General features: G+C 37.4%; 2 protein-coding genes across 5 annotated transcripts; both read right to left on the bottom strand.

The window, feature by feature from the left end:
• Positions 1-407: 407 nt before the first annotated feature.
• On the bottom strand, positions 408-15876 carry LOC131435650 (hydroxyacyl-coenzyme A dehydrogenase, mitochondrial-like). Of its 4 annotated transcripts, none has more exons than XM_058603765.1 (4): positions 15371-15563; positions 2309-2456; positions 1978-2253; positions 414-1918 (listed from the first exon to the last, which is right to left on the bottom strand). In XM_058603765.1, exons 2-4 carry the CDS (start codon positions 2369-2371, stop codon positions 1382-1384), a joined length of 876 nt encoding a protein of 291 aa, XP_058459748.1. In that variant the 5' UTR covers positions 2372-2456; positions 15371-15563; the 3' UTR covers positions 414-1381. The 4 variants fall into 4 exon arrangements, with proteins under 4 accessions (XP_058459750.1, XP_058459748.1, XP_058459749.1 ...); XM_058603766.1 differs by lacking the exon at positions 15371-15563 and adding an exon at positions 2523-2882; XM_058603764.1 differs by lacking the exon at positions 15371-15563 and adding an exon at positions 15658-15876 and having other exon boundaries at positions 485-1918.
• LOC131435649 (hydroxyacyl-coenzyme A dehydrogenase, mitochondrial-like) lies at positions 14143-15373 on the bottom strand. The gene is made up of 2 exons (XM_058603763.1): positions 15172-15373; positions 14143-15012 (listed from the first exon to the last, which is right to left on the bottom strand). Exons 1-2 carry the CDS (start codon positions 15271-15273, stop codon positions 14197-14199), a joined length of 918 nt encoding a protein of 305 aa, XP_058459746.1. The 5' UTR covers positions 15274-15373; the 3' UTR covers positions 14143-14196.
• Positions 15877-26836: the final 10960 nt, after the last annotated feature.

The following is a 26836-nucleotide window of genomic DNA, read 5'->3' on the forward strand; positions in this document are numbered from 1 at the left end:
TTTTTGGTTATTTTGAACCATACTGTAGTTTTGCATAACGAAACCGCACTCCTACTAATTATCCTATTAATTATTACCTATTAGCGGACCTAACACGATCATTAAAAGTGTCATTACTAAAAAATAATATCATTTTAATGAACGTGTATGGTGCAGTAATGACGAGTTTTCTATGCAAATTTGAAATATCATTACTTAGTCATCATTAAAAAGGACAAAAATAATTTTCGTGTAAGGGCCGCTATTAATTATACGCCTTTTCTGATTATCACCTCTTTTCACTAGTTGGACTAGGGATGTCGGATTTTTCAAATTCCTCGATTATTCATTAATCGAATATAATTATCAAACTAATCGATTAATTTTTAATCGATTATCTGAGTTAATAATCAATTTCTCGATTAATTATTCGATTGTTGTAATTGGATTTTTCAAATTATTCGATTAGTTTAATAATCAAATATTAGTTTCAAGCTAATCGATTAAATATTTCTCGATTATCTGGGTTATTCTTCGATCCCTAAAAAAATTTTGCCCGTACCCGACCCGAACCCGGAAGAAGCTCCTAAACCCGAAACCCGACCACATTTTTAACGTGAACCCGACCCGCACCCGTTGAAAATGAAAACATCGGTACCCGCATCCGACAAACATATCCTTTTCTGTACCTGTACCCGACCAATCCTTCTAAATAGAATAAGAAACAGCTAAGCACTAAGACTTGACAGCAGGCGGGCTAATGCAAGGTTGCGCTTGTGTCCAGCTCCAAGGGACTATTTCATATGAATTTTCGAATTATTGTCTTCATTCACATACATTCTCACTTTCTTACTAACTGAGTATTAGAATATCAGTAGATATATTAGTTGAATCGCATTTTTTTAAGAAACAAGCAAGGTAAAAAACAACTTCAGTGTTGAAATTTTAAGATTGGAATCGTGTATGACACTAAAGCTAAGAACCTTAGGCGAATCTGTTTTTTTAGAATACAATTGGACGAAAATCGTTACTAACCGAAAACAGCTGAAATTGCACAGGTAATCAAATTGATACAACTCTTGGTAAATGCAGAAATCATTGAGCAAACTATTGGGTCTAACCAACCGTAGATCGATTAAGGAATGGGCGAATATGTTAATCCGATACAGACTGCCGTCACATAATTAGTTGTTAGTTCATAATTAATTGTTAGTTCGCCGAAAGCTACTCTAAGATCTTTGGGTGATATCAGTAATTCGCAGTGAACGTAAACGATGTTAGAATAGACTATTTCAAACTAAACAAACTCCTTTAGAAAGAAATAGCAGAATTGTTTTGCCCTTCGTAGTATTTATTTATCCGTAACCAGCAATATAATATATCAAAGAAACCGCAAATAAATTTATTTATAACTATAAAATCCTTCACCGCTTTTAACCCCTAGTTTGTTTGCTGAAACCATTTTCTCTAGTGTAGGACTTGTTATAACGTTCGGATCATTAGGGAAACGTTTCTGCCGTTCTTGCAAGATATTCAACGTTACGTCTAATCCTACCATATCCATCAGTTCGAAAGGTCCCATCGGATGTCCTAAGCCCAACTTCGTAGCCGTGTCAATATCTCGAGCGGTAGCATCTCCACGCTCTAGCATCTGAAGTGCCTCCGAGGTCAGCGTGAATAGCAAACGGTTCACGATAAATCCTGGCCTGTCCTTGCAACTGATGCATGTTTTACCCAATGCCCGACCAAATGCCAACAATGTTGTGTATGTATCATCTGATGTTTTTTCCGTTCGAATAAGCTCAATTAGTTTCATGAGTGGAACTGGGTTGAAAAAATGAAACCCTGCAAAACGATCCTCTCGTTTTGTGACGGCGCTCATTTCCGCTATGGATAACGAAGATGTATTACTAACAAAAATTGCATGCATGGGAGCGATCTGTCAAAATGGGAGAAAATATGTTTTATTACTCCAGTCAACGCCAAATTTAAACATACTTCATCAATACGTTTGAAAAACTCTTTTTTGATTTCTATGTTCTCGACTATTGCTTCAATAATCAAATCTGCACTAGCAATTGCAGCTTCCAAGTTGATACTATAAGTGGTTCGAGACAGAGCTTCGGCAACCAATGAACTTACGGAGTCTGGATCATCTTTAAAAAGCTTACGTGCAAAGCGATTCGCATTTTTTTCGATCTCAGCACGTGACTTGTCTAGAATCTGTTGACTCATATCCACTAGTGTTACAGAGTGACCTGTTGCAGCTGCAATCTAAGAAAATATAGTTCTACTTAGAAATAATACAGCTATAAGAAACAGGCCATACCATTGCTATTCCTGAACCCATAGTACCGGCACCAACTACGACAACGTTTCTGATTGTCGGCATGTTATTGAAGTTGGGTTTTCTTTCAGCAATTTGTAAATCGAATTCTATTATTTTCTCAACACAGACACGTATTCCGAATCACTTTCTGAAAGTACATATGGTAATTATTTGAAGTATAAGATTGAACTTTTGAAATCACCATGTAGCTTACTATGAAAAAATACAAATGTTGTTCCATAATCGCATATTTGGATTAAAAAAATTATTCGCATTATTAAATTTCCGTTCGTCGGACAAAAATAATATTACTAACACGGCATCTCCGCGTTGTTTTGATGCATGTGCTGTCTAAATCTCGTTGCCACTCTTCCCAACTAAGGAAAATGTACTTAGCTTTGGGTAGATTGGCTTATAGGTTTTTATGTAAATGACCCCGTTTCTGACTGATCATTGACTTCGGTGGCGTTTCATTGAAAGATGTCTGGTACAGTACAAACTAAATACATAATGTAAACTACATATTTACATATCAACGCCGGATTATTCGTTCACCGACCCACTTTTCGACCTTTCGCATACAAAGGCTATAGCAGGATAAGCATGTGAAATCTGCCCCCAAAGGGAATTCATATTGTTATATCACATTCGAAAGGTTATAGACTGCAAACAATTTTCTCAAAGTTTCAACCCTTTAACTGCCATATTGACGGAGCTAGGGTGGTTCTATTGATTTTTATTTTATTTGATTTTTGAAGAAACTACTCCTCCGAAAAATTTGAAAAAAATCAGGCATATTTAAGGCATTATGGGGATGCTTTACAATTTTTTTTCAAAATTTTTGAAGATGTATTTCTTTCATTAAAAAATACTAGAAAATTTTGAAACATATTTTTTCTCTCTTCCAATTTTTGCACCACCCTGGATTTTTTAGTGATAAATAAAGAATTTTTGGACATGTTAAAATGGTATGTTTTCATATTTTTTAAAAATGTGGACGACCAAAATATTTGATTTTGTCTAAAACATCAATAACAGTCGATCATGCGTTCCCATCAAATTCTGAGAGAAGGAAACGCATGGTGCTTTATCTTAGCAGTTTCTAGTAGTAGTCGACCATGCGTTCCCATAAAGTTCTCTTAAAACGGAAACGCATGGTGCTTTGTTCTAGTAGTTTATGATGCAACTCAAGCGCAGGGCTTAGAAATCACAGTAACGAAAAGAAGGAAATGAGTATCAACCTTTGCATAATACATACACGATCATACTTCGGGTACAACCTAGAAAGCTACAAAGCGAGAACTTACTGGTATGTGGTTTATATATGAATGGTAGTAATATATGAACGTTGCGAGTATCACACATATGCAGTTCGGTTACGGTAGTCAAGAACTAGAGCGGGTGACTGTATATAATTCGATGATTCGATAATGTTTCATGAAATGGTCAAATCGTTTTGCACTGTTGGGTCTCGTACAACGCGGTTTTCTTTTTGTCAGCTCTGTACATTTCACTAAATACATAGCGAGTTGAAACAGCAGTGAATCTATTTTTTTCTTTTTTTATATTGGTGTCAAACAAAAGTGGCCACTGATGAAGGTTGGAATCGATTTCTTAGAATTGTTTTTTCATAAATACGTTTATTTCTTAAGGCAATTTACATAAGTTGTTCTTCGTCGTAGCATCACTTTTACATAGAATTCTTATCCTAATATGATACTAATATAGTCACAACAATTCTAGTTTAATAAAGCATATTCCTCTCATTTTTTAAATATCATATTATTTGAACCAAACGATGAACTGCTATAAATTATAAAATAAGCTGAAATTTTTATACATTTTGTTGTTGGAGTTTTTTATCAGCACATCATTTTTAATAAAATTTTGCTATTGGATGAACTAATTGACGCAGTAGGAGTCAGAACTAAGACTCAAAAGGGTCAATTATTAAATTGAAACTTCAATTGTCTTCATGAAATGATTAAGAAGCTCCATGTAAGAAAGGTCACGAAAATGTTTCTGAAAATTATTGATTGTATTATTCATTTAAATAGGAAATGGGATAAAAATGTTATAAAAATACATTGCTGTTTCAATGCACACATTTTCTCTCTGATTCTTTTCGTTTATTCTATAGAATTATCATCGTCACTTGGTAGCTGTTCTGATTTAAGCATTTCTGACAATATTTTCGCCGGTCTCACAATTCTGGATAAAAACCGTGCATAAGGAAAGGTAGTGAATAATGGCGGCCTCATGTGAACAGCAACCAACAGTTCTATTGCCAATAACGCATTCACAGCAACGGCGCTGGATTCCCAAATATCCAGTCGAATTTGTAGTGTACTCGATATAGCACTTGTAAGCTTTTAAAAATGAGACTTATTACCGGCCCGAATAGCTTTTATGTGATCTGTGTGTCTCAATTGGGTCATCTCGTGATAAAGCTTTAAATCCAAAATATTCTTGGCAGAACATCCTTTCAAAAGCTTCTATTCCAGAGCTACGATATTCCGATACTTGTTGCTCTCGTTCCAATCCAAGGATTGATAATATTATCTTATTAGAACTTCCCGTTCGCAATTTGAACAAAATTATTAAACCTGTAAAAACCTGGAAGCGTTCCTCTGACAGTGAAAATCACTTACTGAGTTAATTATGTATTTTCAGATATTTTCTGGAAAATATGGAGCTTTCTACACAATATACCCAAAAATTAAAGAGATCGATTCAGCGAATCAAGTTTATTAAAAGACATGGCCGATAAATGCTTGACTTGAAATTATGCAAAGGTTATAACAAAAACGAAAAATAACGCATCACTATTTTTTATATCTGTTGTTGTTTCAAATTTTAGAATAAATATAAAAATATATAGCGCTATCAGTCTACAAACCATGAAAACCATCATGAAGATATTCGATTGACGTTTTCAAACACAAAATTCCAACTTTATCTTTATCATACATTTTTCCAGAAAACTATTGACATCCCTCGATAACATACCTTTATGATAACTTTTGACACTGTAATGAAATTTTCATTCTTTCTTTCATTATTCTTTCTTTACATCCATCAGCAACACGTAAAAAACTGACACCCGCTCTAGTTCTTGACTGCCATAACCGAATTTCATATGTGTAATACTCGCGACGTTCATATATTACTACCATTCATATATAAACCACATACCAGTAAGTTCTTGCTTTGAAGCTTTCTAGGTTGTACCCGGAGTATGATCGTGTATGTATTATGCAAAGGTTGATACTCATTTCCTCCTTTTCGTTACTTTGATTTCTAAGCCCTGCACTTGAGTTGCATCATAAACTACTAGAACAAAGCACCATTCGTTTCCCTTTTAAGAGAACATTATGGGAACGCATGGTCGACTACTACTAGAAACTGCTAAGATAAAGCACCATGCGTTCCCTTCTCTCAGAATTTGATGGGAACGCATGATCGACTGTTATTTATTTTTTAGAAAAAAATAAATATTTTGGTCGTCCACATTTTTAAAAAATATGAAAATATACCATTTTAACATGTCCAAAAATTCTTTATTTATCACTAAAAAATCCAGGGTGGTGCAAAAATTGGAGGAGGGAAAAAATATGTTTCAAAATTTTCTAGTATTTTTTAATGAAAGAAATACATCTTCAAAAATTTTGAAAAAAATTGTAAAGCATCCCCATAATGCCTTAAATATGCCTGATTTTTTTCAAATTTTTCGGAGGAGTAGTTTCTTCAAAAATCAAATAAAATAAAAATCAATAGAACCACCCTAGCTCCGTCAATATGGCAGTTAAAGGGTTGAAACTTTGAGGAAATTGTTTACAGTCTATGACCTTTCGAATGTGGTATAACGATATGAATTCCCTTTGGGGGCAGATTTTACATGCTTATCCTGCTATAGCCTTTATAATCACCTCGTGTGCCCGGTGTTACTGGGCGAAGGAAATGGTAGCATTAAACAGCAGTTATTTTATCATGAATCAACCAAAAATATTAAAGGCACCCGACTGCGTATCTGCTGCAATATTACATGTGGAACCAAAAATCGGATGTATAGTTAATCGATTACCTGGTAACTATACACGACTAATACATCTTCCTATGCGGAACTCTGTACTTTATTATACGAATAATCCCAGCACGATCGTAGTTCATTGTGAAAATACAATAATTTCACCGCCGTACGAAGCAGCAATTGTCGAGATGACACCAGAATGCAAGATACAAGCGAAAAAGGAAACAATTTATGCAAACATGGAAATTAGTAACAAGGCAACGTTTACCTATTTTAAGCCAAGGTCACAGATTGACATCGAATTGAATATTGACAACACGACGACAGAAAGATCAACAACACCATGGTCGGTGAATCCTTACAGGAATTTTCTAGATGTAGTGGAAACTGAGGAACCGATAAACACTTATCATCGTATTTGGATTGGCGCGTTATTATTCCTGATCGGAATTATAATAACGGCACTTTGTGTTTTACTGATGTGCAAAATTCTGAAACACAAATCTAACCAGAAGACGTCGAACATCGAAACCAGGTCCAACGCAGAGGGATCATCAATAACTCGTCGTAGAGGTCATCCAACTAGAACTACTGACTCAGAAGTCGAGTCACAGCTGTAATGAAAGTGAATCATATATAAATGGTCCGTTCATATTTAATAAAATTAATAATTTATCAGGGCCGGAATGTTACGGACCAGTTTAGTAATGAAATTATATCAGTTTAGTAATGCAATTATATCAGTTTAATAATTCAATTATATCGGTTATAATTAAACCACAGGGATTTATCCGATGGCCCAAAGAGTGGGTCTAGACATTGTAAAGTATTAAGAAAACAATGAACAAAACTAAACCGCTCTTCAAGCGGTTGTAGTACCTCAATAAAGCAGGTATAGATTTATGATTTGTGTGCAAGCCGAGACAAGCCGCTCTTCAAGCGGGTCTAGGGCCAAATATAGGAATTTCCACATTTAGAGCAATAAAATCTTTCCGCTCAGCTTTCGATAAGGACTAAAATATGTAAACAAACAGCATCGGTCTGAGCCGCGCGCCAGGATGTATGAAGTAAATAATACCTTTGTAAACAAGCAGGTAAAACTAGATGCGCGCGCTGACATAGCTAGATATCAGTGTGAGTTAGGATCCCGCAATGGGATAGAAAGGGAAAACCGAGAATGTTGCGGTTAATGTCGCGCAACATTTACATTTGTTGTAAGGAAAATACTTGTATATATAGTTAAGATTTTGTTAAAATAAATCACTTGCAATTCACTGCAGTCAGGGGTAACTTACTTTTCCGAAAGCAGCTGAAGTGTAATTAGTTTCAAGGTGGATAGACCGCTACGAGAGCTATCCGGCTGCGGAACAATTACACTAGGCTTCATCCAGATACCCCTTAGTAACATTGGTGGCCGCAGAAAGGAATCTCTGCGGTCAATAACATTGGTGACTCTAGGAAAGAGTCTTCGCTCATTAACATTGGTGGCCCCAAGAGGAGCCAAGAAAAAATTGGTCTCTAACGTCAATAACATTGGAGTTCTACAGCGAGGACGAGAACTCACGAAGATCGAATTCACGTTATCAGCACGAAAGGAAGTCACGCCAGTAACATTGGTGGCTCCAGAGAGGAGCCAAGAGGAGCGAAGGAAAATTAGTTTCTTCGCCCAATAACATTGGTGTCCTCCAGAGAGGACGAGAACTCACGTCACTCAGCACGATAGAAGGCTTTCGTTACCAACGAAAGGGAAATCTCGTGAACTAAACACAGCTGGAAAATGATGTTCACGACATATCGACCGAACCCCCATGGCAGTTGCCGTCTGTGTACGGCAGCTGATAAAAAAGAAGCCATGATCGCATGCGACGAATGCGATCGATGGTTCCATCTGAAGTGTGTGAAACTTTCAATTTCACCACCAGAGGAAGAAAGATGGATATGCCCTAAATGTTTAGACGCAGAAAGGGAACTTATTCAATTGAACCACAAACGAATTTCCAGACATGACAGTCACGATCTTTTTTTGGCGCACATCTACGGTCCTCCGTGAAACTGGCACCAATGGTGATAAATTGGTTGCACTGCTGAGTTCCCATCATACATTCCTAATGCAAATGTCAAACCGTGAGAACCGTTTCGATTCGGTAGCTCATTTGTATATATTGAGATTTTATGGCACACTTTGGTTCAAATGATAACAATGCAATTAATCTCGCGCTCCACCAAGCGGTGAGTGCGGTCATTTCAGAAGGTACCGGGAACGAACCACATTTTTCAAAAATATTTATATGCACGTACATGTCTTTATTATTTATCTTTGATTGAACACTCAACAAAAACAATCGTTAAATAAAGACGTCATCCAGGAAATACTTCGGGAAAATAGAATTGCGATGGAACAATTAATAAAATCCATGCAGACAATTAAATCAGAAACTGAAGAGCCTGTACCAGGTACATCGGCAGCAGGAATAAAACCCACCAAACAAGAGCCCGATTGGACGGTTTATTTGAAACGACAAGCGCTTATGAGTTTGCCCAAATATGGAGGCTCGGCCAAGGAATGGCCTAAATTCAAGAAAATATTCTTGGAAACAACCAAAGAGGGGTTGTTTAACAATCTGGAGAATCTCACTAGACTCCAGACTGTGTTGTACGGCAACGCAGAGAAAAGCGTGCGTCAACTAATGATGGATCCAAACAGTGTGGATCAAATAATAAAGAGACTAGAGGAAAATTTCGGAAGACCCGAACTAGTCTATAAAGAATTATTGGCAGATTTGATTAATATAAAAAAGGATAATCGAAATCTGATAGCAGAGATATCCGATTCATTGGATAATCTCGTCTGCAACGTATCACTCTTAGACAGAGAAGAGTATCTAATAGACCACAGACTTGTGGAAGACACGGTACGAAAGTTACCATATGGATTACAAATAAAATGGCACGAGGACCAATACCAAGATGATACACCGATAAAAACACTATCGGATCTAAATGAATGGCTAAAGCCACATGCTAGAACTAGCAGGTTGATGATCGCATCACATAAAGAACCAGAGCGAAAATCAAAAATACATGTAAACATGCATCAAAGCAAGGATGCAGATAAATGCGTTATGTGTAGTGATGGTCATAAACTACCTGAATGCACCAAATTCAAAACATTGAAGCCAGAAGAAAGAAACAATCTGGCCTTCAAATCAGGACTATGTTTGAGCTGTCTTGTATTTAAGAATCATAAAATGCGAGACTGTAGAAAAACCAAATGCTGCGGAACAGATGGATGCAACAAAAAGCATCACCCTTTACTACACAACAAATACCAGAAAAAAGAGGTACCAAAGGATGAAGAAATTCAAGAGGTGGAATTAAATAACCACCACGAACACACCAAACAAAACGTTTTCTACCAAATAGTACCTGTAACTTTGCGCAACGGGAATAAGAAAATTGATACGTATGCATTTTTGGATGCCGGTTCGTCACTCACGCTACTCGACGAAAATACGGCTAGAGAACTAGAGCTACAAGGAAGGTCTGATCCACTAATGCTTAAATGGACACAAAATGTCACCAGAAATGAGGAGGAGAGCCGCCGGGTTCAACTTAAAATTCATGGAGAATCCAACAAGGAGTTCACTATTAAGGGTGTAAGGACGATCAGCAATCTTCAACTGCCTAAGCAATCAATGGATGTTAAAAAACTGCAGACTGAATATCCATATTTGAAGAATATTCCATTGAAAACCTATAAGGATGTACAACCGACAATTCTTATTGGACTGAGTCATAGTCATCTTTTAACTCCGTTTGAAAAACGGAATGCGAAAGCAAATGAACCAACAGCATTACGAACGAAACTAGGATGGTTCGTTTTTGGAAACACAAGACATAGAGTCGAAGGCAATTACTCTATGATAATACAACAAGCAGAAGAAATGGAAAAGGTCAAAGTGGTCACAACACTACCGAAATCGTTCGAGGAAGAAAAGGCAGATGCAATAATAAAACCCACAATAAAGTATGAAGATGGCAGGTACGGAATTGGCTTATTGGGACGAAATGATCAAACAACATTTCCGGAGAGTTATAAAAATGCAATGAGAAGATTGGTGTCAACGGAAAGAACGTTATTACGAGATCCTGAGTTAAAACACTGGTCGAAAAACACAATTGCCGATTACGACAGGATAGGGTACATACGCAAATTGACACAGTCGGAATTAAATCTATCAGCACCACGAGTTTATTATCTTCCACACTTCATTATTCAGAGTAAAAATAAACAGCCACCTAAACCAAGATTGGTGTTTGATGCAGCAGCTAGTGCACAGGGAGTTTCTTTTAACTCAGCCTTGTTATCAGGGCCGGACGCCACTACTTCATTATTTGGCGTGTTAATAAGATTCCGGGAAGGAGCAATTGCGGTCTGTGGAGGCATCAAGGAGATGTTCCACCAAGTCAAAATAAGTCCAGAAGATCAACATGCTCAAAGGATTTTGTGGAGAGATTGTGACAACCGAGGGCAGCCTGAAACCAACGTCATGAAAGTAATGGTATATAACAAGACTGTTAAAATTGTGACACCAATTGAGAAGGAAAATGCCGACGCGCAAATGATGGACACTGATCGAGAAGATGATCCCACCAAGGAAGAAGGTTGTAAACAAAATACAGTGAAAGAAATCAGAAAACTCGAAACAGTCATCGAATCATCTTCAGTCGACTCTGGTATATCAGCAGTTACTTGGAACATGAAAACAAATTCGATTGATAAAACCGAGGCGATATCAGAAACAGTTTCTTTTGAAGATACAGCACTAGTTGATAGTATGAAATTGAAGGAAGCATCAAATGATTTAGTGAAAAAGAAAAAGCGCATTCGACTCTTCACTGGTACAATACCGAAATTAATGATTATGTTTGTAACACTTTTATCATTAGGAAGCACTTTGAAAATAAAACCAATTGAAGAGGACGGGTTGATTTTCAACCATTATTGAACATGCATCCTCAAAAGAGGAACATGGAAGACGAACCTAAACACACAAGTGATCCCGGAAAAGGACATGAACACTATTGATGAAATTCACCATAAGTTATCTACGGCATTGGCTACGATGAAAAAACTAACAAGAGATCGCAATATGGAACAAATAGTATCATCATTACAACGTCAGGCAAGTAATGCAAAATTGGAGATTCAGTATTCTACAAGAATAAAAAGAGGAAGAGGAATATTAGGATTTCTCAAGGACTTATTATTTGGTGGAAACGATGTCGATGACGAAATTCAAGCTATGCGCATACACGAAGATGAAAGGTTCGATAAAATAGCACATTCTGTGAACCTAATAGCAGCACAGATGGGAGACACATTTGCAAGCAGGATTTCTATCCTTCATGACGGAATGGATAAACTTAAGGTTCATTATACAGAAGACCGTGTAGCTATTACTCAAAGAAAAGCCATGGAGATAGTATTTCTTGCTCGGGAAATAATCGACGAAATATTGGCAAAATATAGAAGGATTCGTTCCTATCCTTTGGATAAAATAGAACTTCAGCAACTATTGCATAACATTACTGAGCAATTGCCGAATGGATATAAGCTTTTAGATCACCCTTCTGCAATTCAATATGATTCAAAGATAGTGAATGGCACAATAATGATTACCATGACGACGGTAATTATAAATAAGGAAAATTATGAAATTTTCAATGTAGTGGCCATCCCACATCACGAGAATAAAACAATAATCTCTGTAGAAAACCCATATATTGCTATAAATGTCAAAGGAGAATACTTCTACTCGACGAAGGAAATGGTAGCATTAAACAGCAGTTATTTTATCATGAATCAACCAAAAATATTAAAGGCACCCGACTGCGTATCTGCTGCAATATTACATGTGGAACCAAAAATCGGATGTATAGTTAATCGATTACCTGGTAACTATACACGACTAATACATCTTCCTATGCGGAACTCTGTACTTTATTATACGAATAATCCCAGCACGATCGTAGTTCATTGTGAAAATACAATAATTTCACCGCCGTACGAAGCAGCAATTGTCGAGATGACACCAGATTGCAAGATACAAGCGAAAAAGGAAACAATTTATGCAAACATGGAAATTAGTAACAAGGCAACGTTTACCTATTTTAAGCCAAGGTCACAGATTGACATCGAATTGAATATTGACAACACGACGACAGAAAGATCAACAACACCATGGTCGGTGAATCCTTACAGGAATTTTCTAGATGTAGTGGAAACTGAGGAACCGATAAACACTTATCATCGTATTTGGATTGGCGCGTTATTATTCCTGATCGGAATTATAATAACGGCACTTTGTGTTTTACTGATGTGCAAAATTCTGAAACACAAATCTAACCAGAAGACGTCGAACATCGAAACCAGGTCCAACGCAGAGGGATCATCAATAACTCGTCGTAGAGGTCATCCAACTAGAACTACTGACTCAGAAGTCGAGTCACAGCTGTAATGAAAGTGAATCATATATAAATGGTCCGTTCATATTTAATAAAATTAATAATTTATCAGGGCCGGAATGTTACGGACCAGTTTAGTAATGAAATTATATCAGTTTAGTAATGCAATTATATCAGTTTAGTAATGCAATTATATCAGTTTAATAATTCAATTATATCGGTTATAATTAAACCACAGGGATTTATCCGATGGCCCAAAGAGTGGGTCTAGACATTGTAAAGTATTAAGAAAACAATGAACAAAACTAAACCGCTCTTCAAGCGGTTGTAGTACCTCAATAAAGCAGGTATAGATTTATGATTTGTGTGCAAGCCGAGACAAGCCGCTCTTCAAGCGGGTCTAGGGCCAAATATAGGAATTTCCAAATTTAGAGCAATAAAATCTTTCCGCTCAGCTTTCGATAAGGACTAAAATATGTAAACAAACAGCATCGGTCTGAGCCGCGCGCCAGGATGTATGAAGTAAATAATACCTTTGTAAACAAGCAGGTAAAACTAGATGCGCGCGCTGACATAGCTAGATATCAGTGTGAGTTAGGATCCCGCAATGGGATAGAAAGGGAAAACCGAGAATGTTGCGGTTAATGTCGCGCAACATTTACATTTGTTGTAAGGAAAATACTTGTATATATAGTTAAGATTTTGTTAAAATAAATCACTTGCAATTCACTGCAGTCAGGGGTAACTTACTTTTCCGAAAGCAGCTGAAGTGTAATTAGTTTCAAGGTGGATAGACCGCTACGAGAGCTATCCGGCTGCGGAACAATTACACTAGGCTTCATCCAGATACCCCTTAGTAACATTGGTGGCCGCAGAAAGGAATCTCTGCGGTCAATAACATTGGTGACTCTAGGAAAGAGTCTTCGCTCATTAAAATTGGTGGCCCCAAGAGGAGCCAAGAAAAAATTGGTCTCTAACGTCAATAACATTGGAGTTCTCCAGCGAGGACGAGAACTCACGAAGATCGAATTCACGTTATCAGCACGAAAGGAAGTCACGCCAGTAACATTGGTGGCTCCAGAGAGGAGCCAAGAGGAGCGAAGGAAAATTAGTTTCTTCGCCCAATAACACCCGGTATATCGAAAGCTACTTACATTTACTTTAGTTAGAACCGAATGAGTAATAGCCAGATCGAGCTGAGCACGCATGAAAACGATGCATTAGGCAAATTTGGTTGGGCACGGCTAACGGATAAGTCCCAGAAAGCTTCAATTACTTTTGTTTTACATAACGTAAAATACAACTAAGAGGCCTTCGGTCAAAATATATATCAAAGTTATAATTAAAAAAGAATTTTATTAATGGAACAATGTTGAATAAATGTTCAAATCTATTTTTTATAAGAATAAAATCCTTCGCCACTTTTAACACCTAACTTTCCTTCTGACACCAGCTTTTCCACTAATTTTACAGGTTTGAACAATGGATTATCAGGATATTTTTCATGCCAGCCTTGCAAAATATTATTGGTTGTATCTAACCCAACATAATCGCTCAATTCGAATGGTCCCATCGGATATCCAGCACCAAGTTTCATTGCAATATCGATATCCCGTGCGCTGGCATCTCCACGCTCGAGTAAACGAACCGCTTCAGCCATATATGGTACTAATAACCGGTTGACAACGAATCCAGGCGTGTCTTTGCAAGTGATGCACGTTTTTCCCAAACGCTTTCCAAACTCCATGAGTTGTTGATAAGTTTCTTCGGAGGTTTTCTCAGTACGAATTACTTCGAGTAGTTTCATCATTGGTACCGGGTTAAAAAAATGTAACCCACCAAAACGGTCCTGTCGTTTTGTTATAGAACCAATCTCACCAATTGAAAGAGAGGATGTGTTACTGGCGAAAACAGTACCCTTTGGGGCAACTGCATCAATTTTACTGAACAGTTCGTGTTTAATAGGCATTTTTTCAATAATAGCTTCGATTACAAGATCGCTATTGGCCACAGATTCTTCCAATTTAGCTGATCCTTTGAGTTTCTCTAGCGTTCCTTGTATATATTCTTGACCTTTTGCGGTATCATCCTTGAACTGTTTTTTGGCAACCCGTTCGAGGCTTTTCTTTATTCCTCCTATAGCTTTATCTACCAATTGATCATTAACTTCCACCAAAGTTACATTATGACCTGTTGCTGCTGCTACCTAGAAAAATTTGTATACAGTATGATTACCATTTGATAGCCCCTTGTAGGCCGGCGAACATCATGCCTGATAATGATAATATAAACAATGACCTTTGGACCAACGAAGCTGAGCAGCGTAGCAAGGTTGATTTTTCTAAAAATTATCTTGAAGTCTTACCTGCGCGATACCGGAACCCATGAGACCACCTCCAATGATAACAACGTTATTAATTTTAGCAGCAGTGGCCATTTTACGACTAAAAACTCGTAGTACCGACATAATAGATTTCTGTTTCAGCTAACAGCTATTAACAAACCTGTTATCTTGATGTAAAATGAAACTTTGAACGAAATACAATTCACTACGAATGTCTTACAATTGTTACAATTTCAAGCTCGTCGCATCTGAGATGGAACACTTCCGTCTGGGATGAATTACAACGATTACTACACTTAACTTTGACAGTCAGGGTTGAAACGATAATCGTGTTTCGATGGAAAGTAAAAGCTCTGCTGATAACGTAAATCAATCACAGAACTTGAGCTTTTTGGCCGTGTCTACTACCTATTTCAATGTAAAATACTCGAATGGTACGTTTCTGAACACTTTTCATATATTTGCAGCTACTTTCGTAGGAAAAGAAATAAAACATATATAACTTACATGAAAGTCATTACAGCCCGACTTAAATGACACAATAAACTACGCTATTTTTATGTAGCTTTTTATTATTACTATTACGATTACAACAGTGATTACTTATTAATATTCCAAAATGTTTTCCGGCTACGCCAAAATTACAGAAATTGCAAGGCTGATTACTGATAGCACTACTCGAATATGACACTAATCTAATCACAAAAACAACATCAACAACTCAACAAAAATAATCAAAACAGCATGCAATATTTCAAAAGCACAGCGTCGCTTTGAGAAAAAAACGGGAAATGGTTAGGTACACACTGCTGTCACGCGGAACACGGAGAAAAAGTTGTGCATTCCCGATGACCAATTTATATCCAAAGATAAACTCAAGATTACAAGATTGATCCTTTTTTCTCGTTCCAAGATTCACTCGGCATGCAGCAAAGTACAAAGATTTCTTTCATAGTGAAACTTAAGATTCAGAAGAAGATGTAGCGGCTCGGCGCTTGTTGTTTCGTTTTAAACAATTCTCCCCTTGCAATGAACCGATTTCGTCGAGGGTGCTATTTCCCGCTTGTGAGGAATTCTGGCAACCGTCTGAAGGCTGGCTGCATTCCGGCTGTTGTCAAAATTGTCCAGGCGAAATTGCGTCATTATCTCGCCGTACGTGTCTTGTTATTACCCTCCTCTTCCTTTTTTCTTTTTGTTTTTATTCGACTTCATTTGATATTCGTCAATCCCGCATGTACGTACAAAAAACGAATGTTGAGACGAGGTAAATGAGATTGAAATATGGGTTGTTTATTGTTTATTATTGTAAAATCAACAGACACATTGTAGTCCTAATTGTAGTTTCTAATACTAAGTAAAAAATTTGCTTGAATTGTTTTCCGTGAAAGGTTGAAGTCAAATCCAGATGATACACGATTGAACGATCTTTGCAAGCCTATAACGGCACCGTTTGTTCCATAGTTGGTGCGACGTAGAGGTAGTCGAAGAAAGGCGTTGTTACGGAGAGCACGGGGACGAACATTAATATTAACCTCACGGAGCAAAGCGGGGCAGTCAATCCTATCACTCAAAATATCAGCTATCATCAAAGCACGCGACAGCTCTCGTCGTACTTGTAGTGTGTCAAGACCAATCAGCAATCCGCGACTTTCATAGCTCGGCAGTTGATGTGGATTATTCCAAGGTAATCGTCGAAGAACAAAACGTACGAATCTACGTTGTATAGATTCTATTCTATGAGCTCCATTGAGGTAAAGAGGGTTCCAGACTACTGAGCAATATTCCAAAGTAGAACGAACGAGTGTACAGTATAGAGTCTTCAGGCAATAAATATCATTGAAGTGCTTAGCCATTCTAAATATGAATCCTAAACAGCGTGAAGCTTTCGCAACAATGTAGTTAATGTGCTGTTTGAATGATAACTGTTCATCGAGAAAGACACCAAGATCTTTGACGCATGTCGATCTACTAATCATGAATCCTTCAAGATAATATTCGAATTTGAACGGTAACTTTTTCCTTGTGAACGTAATGATTGAGCACTTTTCGGGATTCACTATCATATGATTGGTTTTGCACCAATTCGCAAAGATTTCCAATTGCCGTTGAAGGAATGCCGCATCTTCTGAGCTGCGGATGGTGTTATAGATCTTGAGGTCATCAGCGAAAGAGACTCGTGGTCCATCCAGACAAAGATTTACATCATTGAAGTATGAAGGTATGTTTGGTAGTGAGAAAGTAATGTTATTGGCAATAACTAGAGTGCCTATAACCAGAGTAACGACATCTCATCCGTAATTTTGGCAATAATTCAAAACATTCCATTAGCTTTACATTGAATTGACAGGTCGTTTGCTCGTTTGGAACTGGGAGCTGTCATTCCAAACGAACAGCTGTCGCCACTCTGATTATAGTCACTCTAGCAATAACATTTTCCATGATTAGTATATAAGAAGGGCAATAACTTATTGCCTTTCATATGTATCTTTTATTGAAAAAATAAAACCAAGACGCTAAAAAAGTAGAACCGATTCAAAACGGTTCTGCCAATCTTGTATGGCAAGAATCCGACAGAAAAGAACCGTTAATAACCGCTAGGCAAAATTCTCTGCCGGAAACGGTTGTTGCAGTGTTGCCAGACTTTTGCCGGAATTCCGGCAAAAATGGCTGGCAGACATAGCTAGCCGTCTGGGGGAAAATCTGCCCGCCACGTACAAGTGAGATAGTGTGGTCAAAATTCGTGCTCGGAAACTATATGACCGGGTGATGACCAAGTTCGACGGGTGCCTTCTGATGGACGATGAAACCTATGTCAAGGCTGACTTCGGGCAAATCCCAGGACAAAAATTTTACTTGGCAACGGCTCGGGGGGATGTTCCAGCCAAATTTAAATTTGTTTTTGCCGACAAATTTGCAAGAAAATTTATTATTTGGTAGGGCATTTGCAGCTGTGGAAAAAACGAAAGTTTTCGTTACAAATAAGAACTATACCAAAAAGAGTGTCTCCAAAAACGAATTTTGCCGTTCATTCGATCCCACGACCATCCCGTAATGTTTTGGCCAGATTTGGCAAGCTGTCATTACAGCAAAGTCGCTCAAGAATGGTATGCAGAGAAAGGGGTTCCGTTTGTTCCGTAAAACCTTAACCCCCCAACTGCCCCCAGCTCCGCCCTATTGAGAAATACTGGGCAATCATGAAAAGGAGACTCAATGCAAAAGGAAAGGTTGTCAAAGACATCAATCAGATGGCGACCTGGTGGAAAAAGATAGATAAAACGATGGAATAAGAAGGTGTGCGCCGCCTAATGAGCCGTGTTACAGGAAAAATTCGAGAATTCCTTCGAAACCGTGACGAATAATTTTATCCGTATTTTTTCCTAAAAGTATGAAGAAAACGCTACATTTGTATAAAAAAGATCTTGAATTCTATAATAAATAACTGAAATACAGGCAATTGTCTTTGTTCCAATTCTATCTGAAGCAAGCTTTATGATGGTAATATTTGTTATTATTTTGATTTTCGTATACTATTCACATCTACCTTTGTGCAAGTTTTGCTAGGGCAATTCAAACGCGCCTTTCAAACGCAGCGCCTGCTGTGTGCTCCTGCTACTTCCATAAATGTCAATGTCAATGTCATGTCAAAAAGCGTTTTATTGAGTTTATTCAAAATAGTGCTTCATCATAAACATCATCAACCAGCTGGAAGTAAAACAAAGTCTTTTGTCGCTCTAATCACTATGTGCTGTGAAACATTTTTCTAAACTAATTTTGCATGGAGCATTGCTATTGCGTAGAGAATGCTGTCAAATTAACAATATCAATGTGATTACGATCCAAACTTAGTATTTTCATGAAATTTTCATCTAGCATTTATTTCTCTTAATCTAGTATTCATTTTATAGCGAATGAAACAACGGTTGCGAAATCGAAGGGATGCATCAAACCAACCCAACTCTGTTGATAAGGAGTGTTGGAAGAGCATTTCCCAAAGATACACAATTGACAATGTTACATGATTTTGGAAAAGTCTCGTTGACACGCGTAATCCTTAGTTATAAATTCCTGTAGGATTGCTGTTATTATTAATTTTCACACCCCTCAGCGGGGGATCAACGATTCCAGACGTAGATCATGTTGTGCCTTAAAAGAAAAACCTGATTCTGAAAATTCGTTTACCTTCACTTGTTAGCGCAAGAGCTTTGTTTTGTCGTGAATACGACTTACTTTACTATGGGGTGCCTTTTCAAAATTAGCTATATAGAAGAATGGGCAGAACTAAACCGTGAATATCTCGACTTGTATTAACGGAGCAACATAATTCTTTCACCATTTCATCAAAAATATGATCAGGAATTTAGGATAATATTTTGAACAGTGTGAGATAACCACAAACAACTCAAAAATTAAGTTTTCTCCAAATTTGCAAACAATGCGGAAAACTCTTTACTTTCGCTTGGGTTTTTCGCGCAAGGACGACGATTTTGAGGTAGTCAGGCACATATCTTCAACTGAATGCGTATAAAAGGGGAACCGTGGTGAAAATCGATCATTTCTTCCTGTGCGTTCGATGGAAGCAGACGTCGTTGGAGTTAAACCTTCAACCAGCAGCGACGGAGAGTGCACCTTCTGCGTGGTTAAAACCTCAAACGCTCAGGACGCAACTCTTATTTGCTTTTCGGTAGTCGTAACGGGGAAGTTCAAGTTTCAGATTTTAGTTCCGCAATATAGGTTTAGAATTCAGAGCCTGCGTGCTGAAACTGGATACTGGAACTGTATTTCGGAACTGAAATTGCAGTTCTAGAATTGAAACTGGATTCTGAGTCTGTTATTGGTTCTAAATTTTGTTCTTGAACTCAAGGTCCAGTTCTTTATTCCAGACTTCTTCTATTCGGTTCTTTTTAGAACCATAATAATACTCCTAAAGAATTATGCGGAAATTTACTTTACTGTACTCTATACAATCCATTCTGGTAGTCATGGCGAAAAATCGTCTTCAAGTTTCAGAGCTTAGTTCCGGAATATGGGTTTAGAATTCAGAGTCTGCGTGCTGAACTAACTCAACTCGTCACTCTCCATCACGAACGTTTTCATAAAAAGTTTTTTTCAGAACCACCGTTATTTTATTATAAAGAATTATACTGCTTATTTCATAATATTTAATTCAGAATGTTTAATGTAACTAATCTGTAATTTAGTCTAAGCGCATCGTTTAAATTTCTAGAAATGAAAGAGGGGAAAGTTGCACAATTCAAACAATCGATCAACTACCAATTCGAATTCGGAAGCATAAATAAAGCGTGTCATATTCGTATTCACGACATCCAGTTATATCTCTGACATTACACACCCGTACTTTTTTTGTTCGCTTATAGGCATTCAAAATCACCAATTCGTTTCTCACTTTAACGTTTTAATGTTTCATTTCTGTTTCTGTTATGAAATCGATTGGGGTTTTCATCAGCGAATTGGAAAATAATACTGTTCCTATAAAAGTGGAGAAAAAACGTTGTATGGAAATTACTAATAGAATATATTAAGTAAATATAGTAAATATTACACAGAAACATGACGGAAAACTCAGCAAATTTTTCATATTCATTATTGGCGAGGTATCGATCGACAACAACAAGTGCCAGATATTTACAATGCTCCGAATAGAGTGTTTTGTAACAACTCGGAACATTTTTTCCTTTATCATTATCTCTTATAAATCATCAATGTGATTACGATCCAAACTTATTATTTTCATGAAATTTTCATCTAGCATTTATTTCTCTTAATCTAGTATTCATTTTATTGCGAATGAAACAACGGGATTCATCAAACAAGAATATATGTTGAAACTACGTAAACCGTAACGTAACGAAACCGGTATTTTCCCCAACTCTGTTGATAAGCAGTGTTAAAAGAGCATTTCCCAAAGATACACAATTAACAATGTTCCATGATTTTGAAAAAGTCTCATTGACACGCGTAATCCTTAGTTATAAATTCCTGTAGGATTGCTGTTATTACTAATTTTCACATCCCTCAGCGGGGGATCAACGATTTCAGACGTAGATCATGTTGTGTCTTATCTTGATCATATGTGATTTTCCTCCACCAAGATCAAAGCTGATCGAATCATCCAATGATTGAACTTACATGAATCAAGAATTATTTTAGCTCAAAATCACTACCGATTTTGTGTGACGGAAGATCCGTACCGATTTTGATCGATGTGATTTAAAGATCACTGATCAGAAGTGATCTTTATTGGGAAAGATCACAAGCGATCTTCTTCGGCAGTGATCTCGATTTGATGAGGTTTTGAACTTCATTTTCTCAGCTCTGTATGCTACACTAAGGAAATATTATTCCTTAGCTAAAGAAGTAATATATCTGTGTACCCCTAGGAGAATTAAAACAAACAAATTGCTTCATCAATTCCAATCAAATATTTTTGTTAAATTATCTAATTAATATTAATAAAATTATTTCGATGGTTTCGTAGTTTTAAAGATATTTTGTAATCTAATGACAGATGTATTGAGATGATTTTTATTTTTTTTTAATTCGTGACATGTGAGGGGGTGGGGGGTATTTGCTGCTGTGACAATTTGTGACAAAGGGGGGGGGGGGGGGTTGGTGTTGTGTGGTGAGTCAAAAATTGCCAAAAAAGCATAACGTCTTTAATGGACGGCCCCTAAGTCGAGTAATCTTGGTCGAAGTGACCCGCTTGTGAGGAATTCTGGCAACCGTCAAAAGGCTGGCTGCATTCCGGCTGTTGTCAAAATTGTCCAGACGAAATTGCGTCATTATCTCGCCGTTATTTATTCGACTTCCTTATTTATTCGACTTCATTTGATATTCGTCAATCCTGCATGTACGTACAATAAACGAATCTTGAGACGAGATAAATGAGATTGAAATATGGGTATGTTTGGTAGTAAGAAAGTAATGTTATTGGCAATAACATTTTCCATGATTAGTATATATGAAGGGCAATAACTTATTGCCTTTCATATGTATCTTTTATTGAAAAAATAAAAGCAAGACGCTTAAAATGTAGAACCGATTCAAAACGTTTCTTCCAATCTTGTATGGCAAGATTCCGACAGAAAAGAACCGTTAATAACCGCTAGGCGAAATTCTCTGCCGGAAACGGCTGTTGCAGTGTTGCCAGACTTTTATGGCAGAATTCAGGGCAAAAATGGCTGGCAGACATAGCTAGCCGTCTGGGGGGGAAATCTGCCCGCCGCGTACAAGTGGGGAAGTGCAGGATTTTAGTTTCGTCCCGCTCTATTGAAACTACAAAACAAGATATTTAATTTTCCTCGTTGGATTAGATTGTTTCAATAAATACTTTGAAATAATATGAAATATTTTTCTTGGGCATTGACAGGAATAAATTTCATCACATACAACTTCATAGAAAATTTAATAAATTTAACATTAACTAACTTTACTTAAAGCAGACCCTGTCAGCTTGGAGCGAGATCAATCTTCAGTTCAACAAACGCCATCGCACGGTATCACATTCAACATATCATGTCAATTATATGGGTGTGCAGTGCTGTTATTTCGGCGCGCATGAATCATTTCTCTTCCCGACTTCGATGTACGAGATTCGATACGGACTCGCCTGAGAGCACAGGGCATCATACTCGTAAAAAAAGGATGTTGATTTTTTCGGGAAATGTGAGAGCTGGATCCCACATGTACGCGGCGGGCAGATTTCCCCCAGACGGCTGGCTATGTCTGCCAGCCATTTTGCCGGAATTCTGCCAGAATTCCAGCAAAAGTCTGGCAACAATGCAACAACCGTTTCCGGCAGAGAATTTCGCCTAGCGGTTATTAACGGTTCTTTTCTGTCGGAATTTTGCCATACAAGATTGGCAGAACCGTTTTGAATCGGTTCTACATTTTAAGCGTCTTGGTTTTATTTTTTCAATAAAAGATACGTATGAAAGGCAATAAGTTATTGCGCTTCATATATACTAATCATGGCAAATGTTATTGCCAATAACATTACTTTCTCACTACCAAACATACCCATATTTCAATCTCATTTACCTCGTCTCAAGATTCGTTTTTTGTACGTACATGCGGGATTGACGAATATCAAATGAAGTCGAATAAAATAAAGAAAAATGAAAAAGGAGAGAAATAAACAAGACACGTACGGCGAGATAATGACGCAATTTCGCCTGGACAATTTTGACAGCAGCCATAATGCAGCCAGCCTTCTGACGGTTGCCAGAATTCCTCACAAGCGGGATATCATGTTAATATGATGTCTTTGCTTAAATCAAAGACATCATATTAACATGATATCCATCTCCCACATTTCCCGAACAAATCATTAGCAACATCCTTTTTTGCGAGCATGGCGCCCTCAGGCAAGTCCACATTGAATCCCGTACATGAAAGTATGTGAGAGATATGTCAAATTCGTTGATAAAAATAGAGACTGTCGAATCATGTGGAACAAATCTTCATTTTAATGTAAATTGTAATATCTAGTGATTTTTCTTTAGATTGGCTAAAGACAATCACTTAAATCAAAGACATCTAATTATCTTTGTCTCCGCCGGTTGAGCGATCTTACGACGTTCGAGCAAGTTTATAGTTAGAAATGTCCTGCGGTACAGCCACCTCTATGTCTAGATTGAATTTATAGTTTGCAGCGCCTGCTTAACAAATAATACACGATATAAACTTTGGAATGGATTCCTTCATTCATTTAATACCGTCCTGCGTAACAAACTAAGTCTGGTCTTATGGTTAATCTGATTCCCCGCCTGCGTCACAAACAAGGAAGTAGATCGACCTAGGGATGCAAGGTGGAAAAGCAACGAAGAGCTACGGTGTTTCGGAGAACGAATGTTTGCTGAATGAGCTTTGGATTTTGACTGTGTCTTTATTGCACTTCACTAGTCGTTGTCCAAGGGGGCAGATTTAGAATCATCTTTAAGATCTTACTTTTAATGCGCTGAAGCCAAAGTTTGTGCGTTCGTGCACAGCCTTTCCAAACAGGGACTGCGTATTCAATTGCGTGGTAGATTATTTGTTGATAAACAGTCATCTGATTATTCAGGCACAGTTTAGACAAATACAAGTAATAATACCCCTAAGTCCCATACAAACGAACCGCCAATGTTTAGTTCACAGCCTGAACAAGTAAACCTAGCAAATTACTCCCTTTCATTGCGATAGTTTGAAACTGTGGAAGGAGATCGTTTCTGGCAACGCTTTATGCTAGTTGCTACGGTGCAAAACAAACTTGTTTGTTTATGTTAAACGTTGCTGTATTAAACTGCAACAATCAGTCGAAATATCACCGGCACTAGCACAAAAGATGAAAAATGAACACAAACACCCACGAATCTACAAATATCAATACAGCTAGTAGTATATTCATGGTGGCTTAACCGTTCTAGATTATTGTTTAACTTACATTTCGCTTGTGATCTTGATTATCAGATAAAAACTGTTTGTTTATTTATTTTTCACTATAATAAACAGTAACTATGGTGAACTTGTTCTTACCCTTCAGTGTTGCTAGTTTTATAGAAAACTCGTTAAAGTACATTGTCACTCTGACAGTGTATCATGACAGTGTACCGCACGATGCAAAATGTGTCCTTGAAAATTTGTCGAAGTATTCCGTATTATAATTTGTATTTGGTTTAGAGTCGGTTTAGATGTTCTACAACTCAGCGGATACAGAGACCTAATGAGTATGCTGCATTTATGAACGGTTTTGTCAACATGTGCGCCCTTAGCAAATTTTCCTTCGAATTTGCTAGTATTGTAGAAAAAGTAGGAAATTGTGAAGGAAACATATCATATCAGCGTAGCCGCAACCTTCAGGTATAAACTTTGTTATAGAAGCGTGCACATTTTCGAGCATTAGTCATCGCAACGATGTTTAAGAAACTTTGTTATAAAACCATAGACAGTTCCGGGCATTAGTCAGCACAGCAATGTTGTAAAAACAAAGCTATTTTTTTACGGACACTGCCTTTGGCATAGTGACAGTGGTCTCGGCTTTCGGTAGAACTTCGGAAGAAAGTCGGATGAACTTTCTACTTAGAATCACAAGCTCGGCTTGTACTAAAATCTTCGGGCTTCACCCGAAAGTAAAAGTTAGGAGCTTAAAAACTCATAGTTGGGAAGAGTTAGGAGTTAGTTCTGTTTTAAAGAGTTAGTCGTTATGAAGGCAGTTGTTATTAAATAGTCGGTTCGTGTAGTCAGTTAGTAGTGAGTCAGTATCTAGCCATTAATCGGAGTTGTTGCACAATTAATCAGTTCCAAATAGTAAATAAAATAGTGTATATAACCGTTAGTAGTGAGTCAGTATCTAGCCATTAATCGGAGTTGTTGCACAATTAATCAGTTCCGAAGTGACAACGTGATACGCGATAACCGACGTGACTAGCGAGTTCAACAAAGTGGCAATCACACCAGATCTCACCAGAAGAAAAACAATCAATCAATTAACGTCTGTTATAAAAAATTAAGAGTGTGAATATATTAGTGAAGAAAATACATAAAAACAACTATAAAAAACCTGTTTTAATCCACCTAGTGGTGTAATGATGCCTTTCTCATATCAATCAAACTATGATATATAATACTGTGGTATTCTTCAAAATTATTTTTCTTCGATTTTTAAAAGAATAATCGAAATAGATTTGTTTGACAGTCTACTGATAAAAACTATCAATTGGAAAAGATTTGAGGTCGATTTAGAAAACTTTTTACGGTTTTTCGCTCTTTTCAGTGATGGTATAAAATTTTTAACACACTTTACCCTATATTTCCGGATCCGGATGTCGGATCCGGATGAAATTCAGGAATAACGCATGGGACCACAGGACCTTTCATTTGAACCTAAGTTTGTGAAAATCGGTCGCGCCATCTATGAGAAAAGTTAGAACACATATTTTCATTTTTTTGCACATTTTACCCCATAAAGTTAGTGCAAAAAACGTTACATACACACATACGCACATACACACACAAACACACACACAGACATTTTGCGTACTCGACGAACTGAGTCGAATGGTATATGACACTCGGCCCTCCGGGCCTCGGTTCAAACGTCGGTTTTCACAGTGATTGCATAACCTTTGAGAAAGGCAAAAAAAATTTCTTCTATTCTTAAAAGAATAACCGAAATCGGTTTGTTTGACCGTCTACTGATAAAAACCATCAAATTGGAAAAGATTTGAGGTCGATTTAGAAATTTTTTTAGGGTTTTTACCCATTTTCTGTGGTGGTGTACAATTTTCAACACACTTTACCCTATATTTCCGGATCCGGAAGTCGGATCCGCATGAAATTCAGGAATAACGCATGGGACCACAGGACCTTTCATTTGAACCTAAGTTTGTGGAAATCGGTCGCGCCATCTATGAGAAAAGTTAAATCACATATTTTCTTTTTGTTGCACATTTTACCCCATAACTCTCGAACCGGAAGTCGGATCCAAATAATATTCAGGAATTTTGTATGGGACCTCAAGACCTTTCATTTGAATCTAAGTTTGTGAAAATCGATTCAGCCATCTCTGAGAAAAGTTAGTGCACTTATTTTCACAATTTTTTGCACATTTTACCCCATAATTCCGGAACCGGAAGTCGGATCCAAATAATATTCAGGAATTTTGTATGGGACCACAAGACCTTTCATT

Source organism: Malaya genurostris, chromosome 3 (assembly GCF_030247185.1).
Source record: "Malaya genurostris strain Urasoe2022 chromosome 3, Malgen_1.1, whole genome shotgun sequence".
Taxonomy (NCBI): Eukaryota; Metazoa; Arthropoda; class Insecta; order Diptera; family Culicidae; genus Malaya; species Malaya genurostris.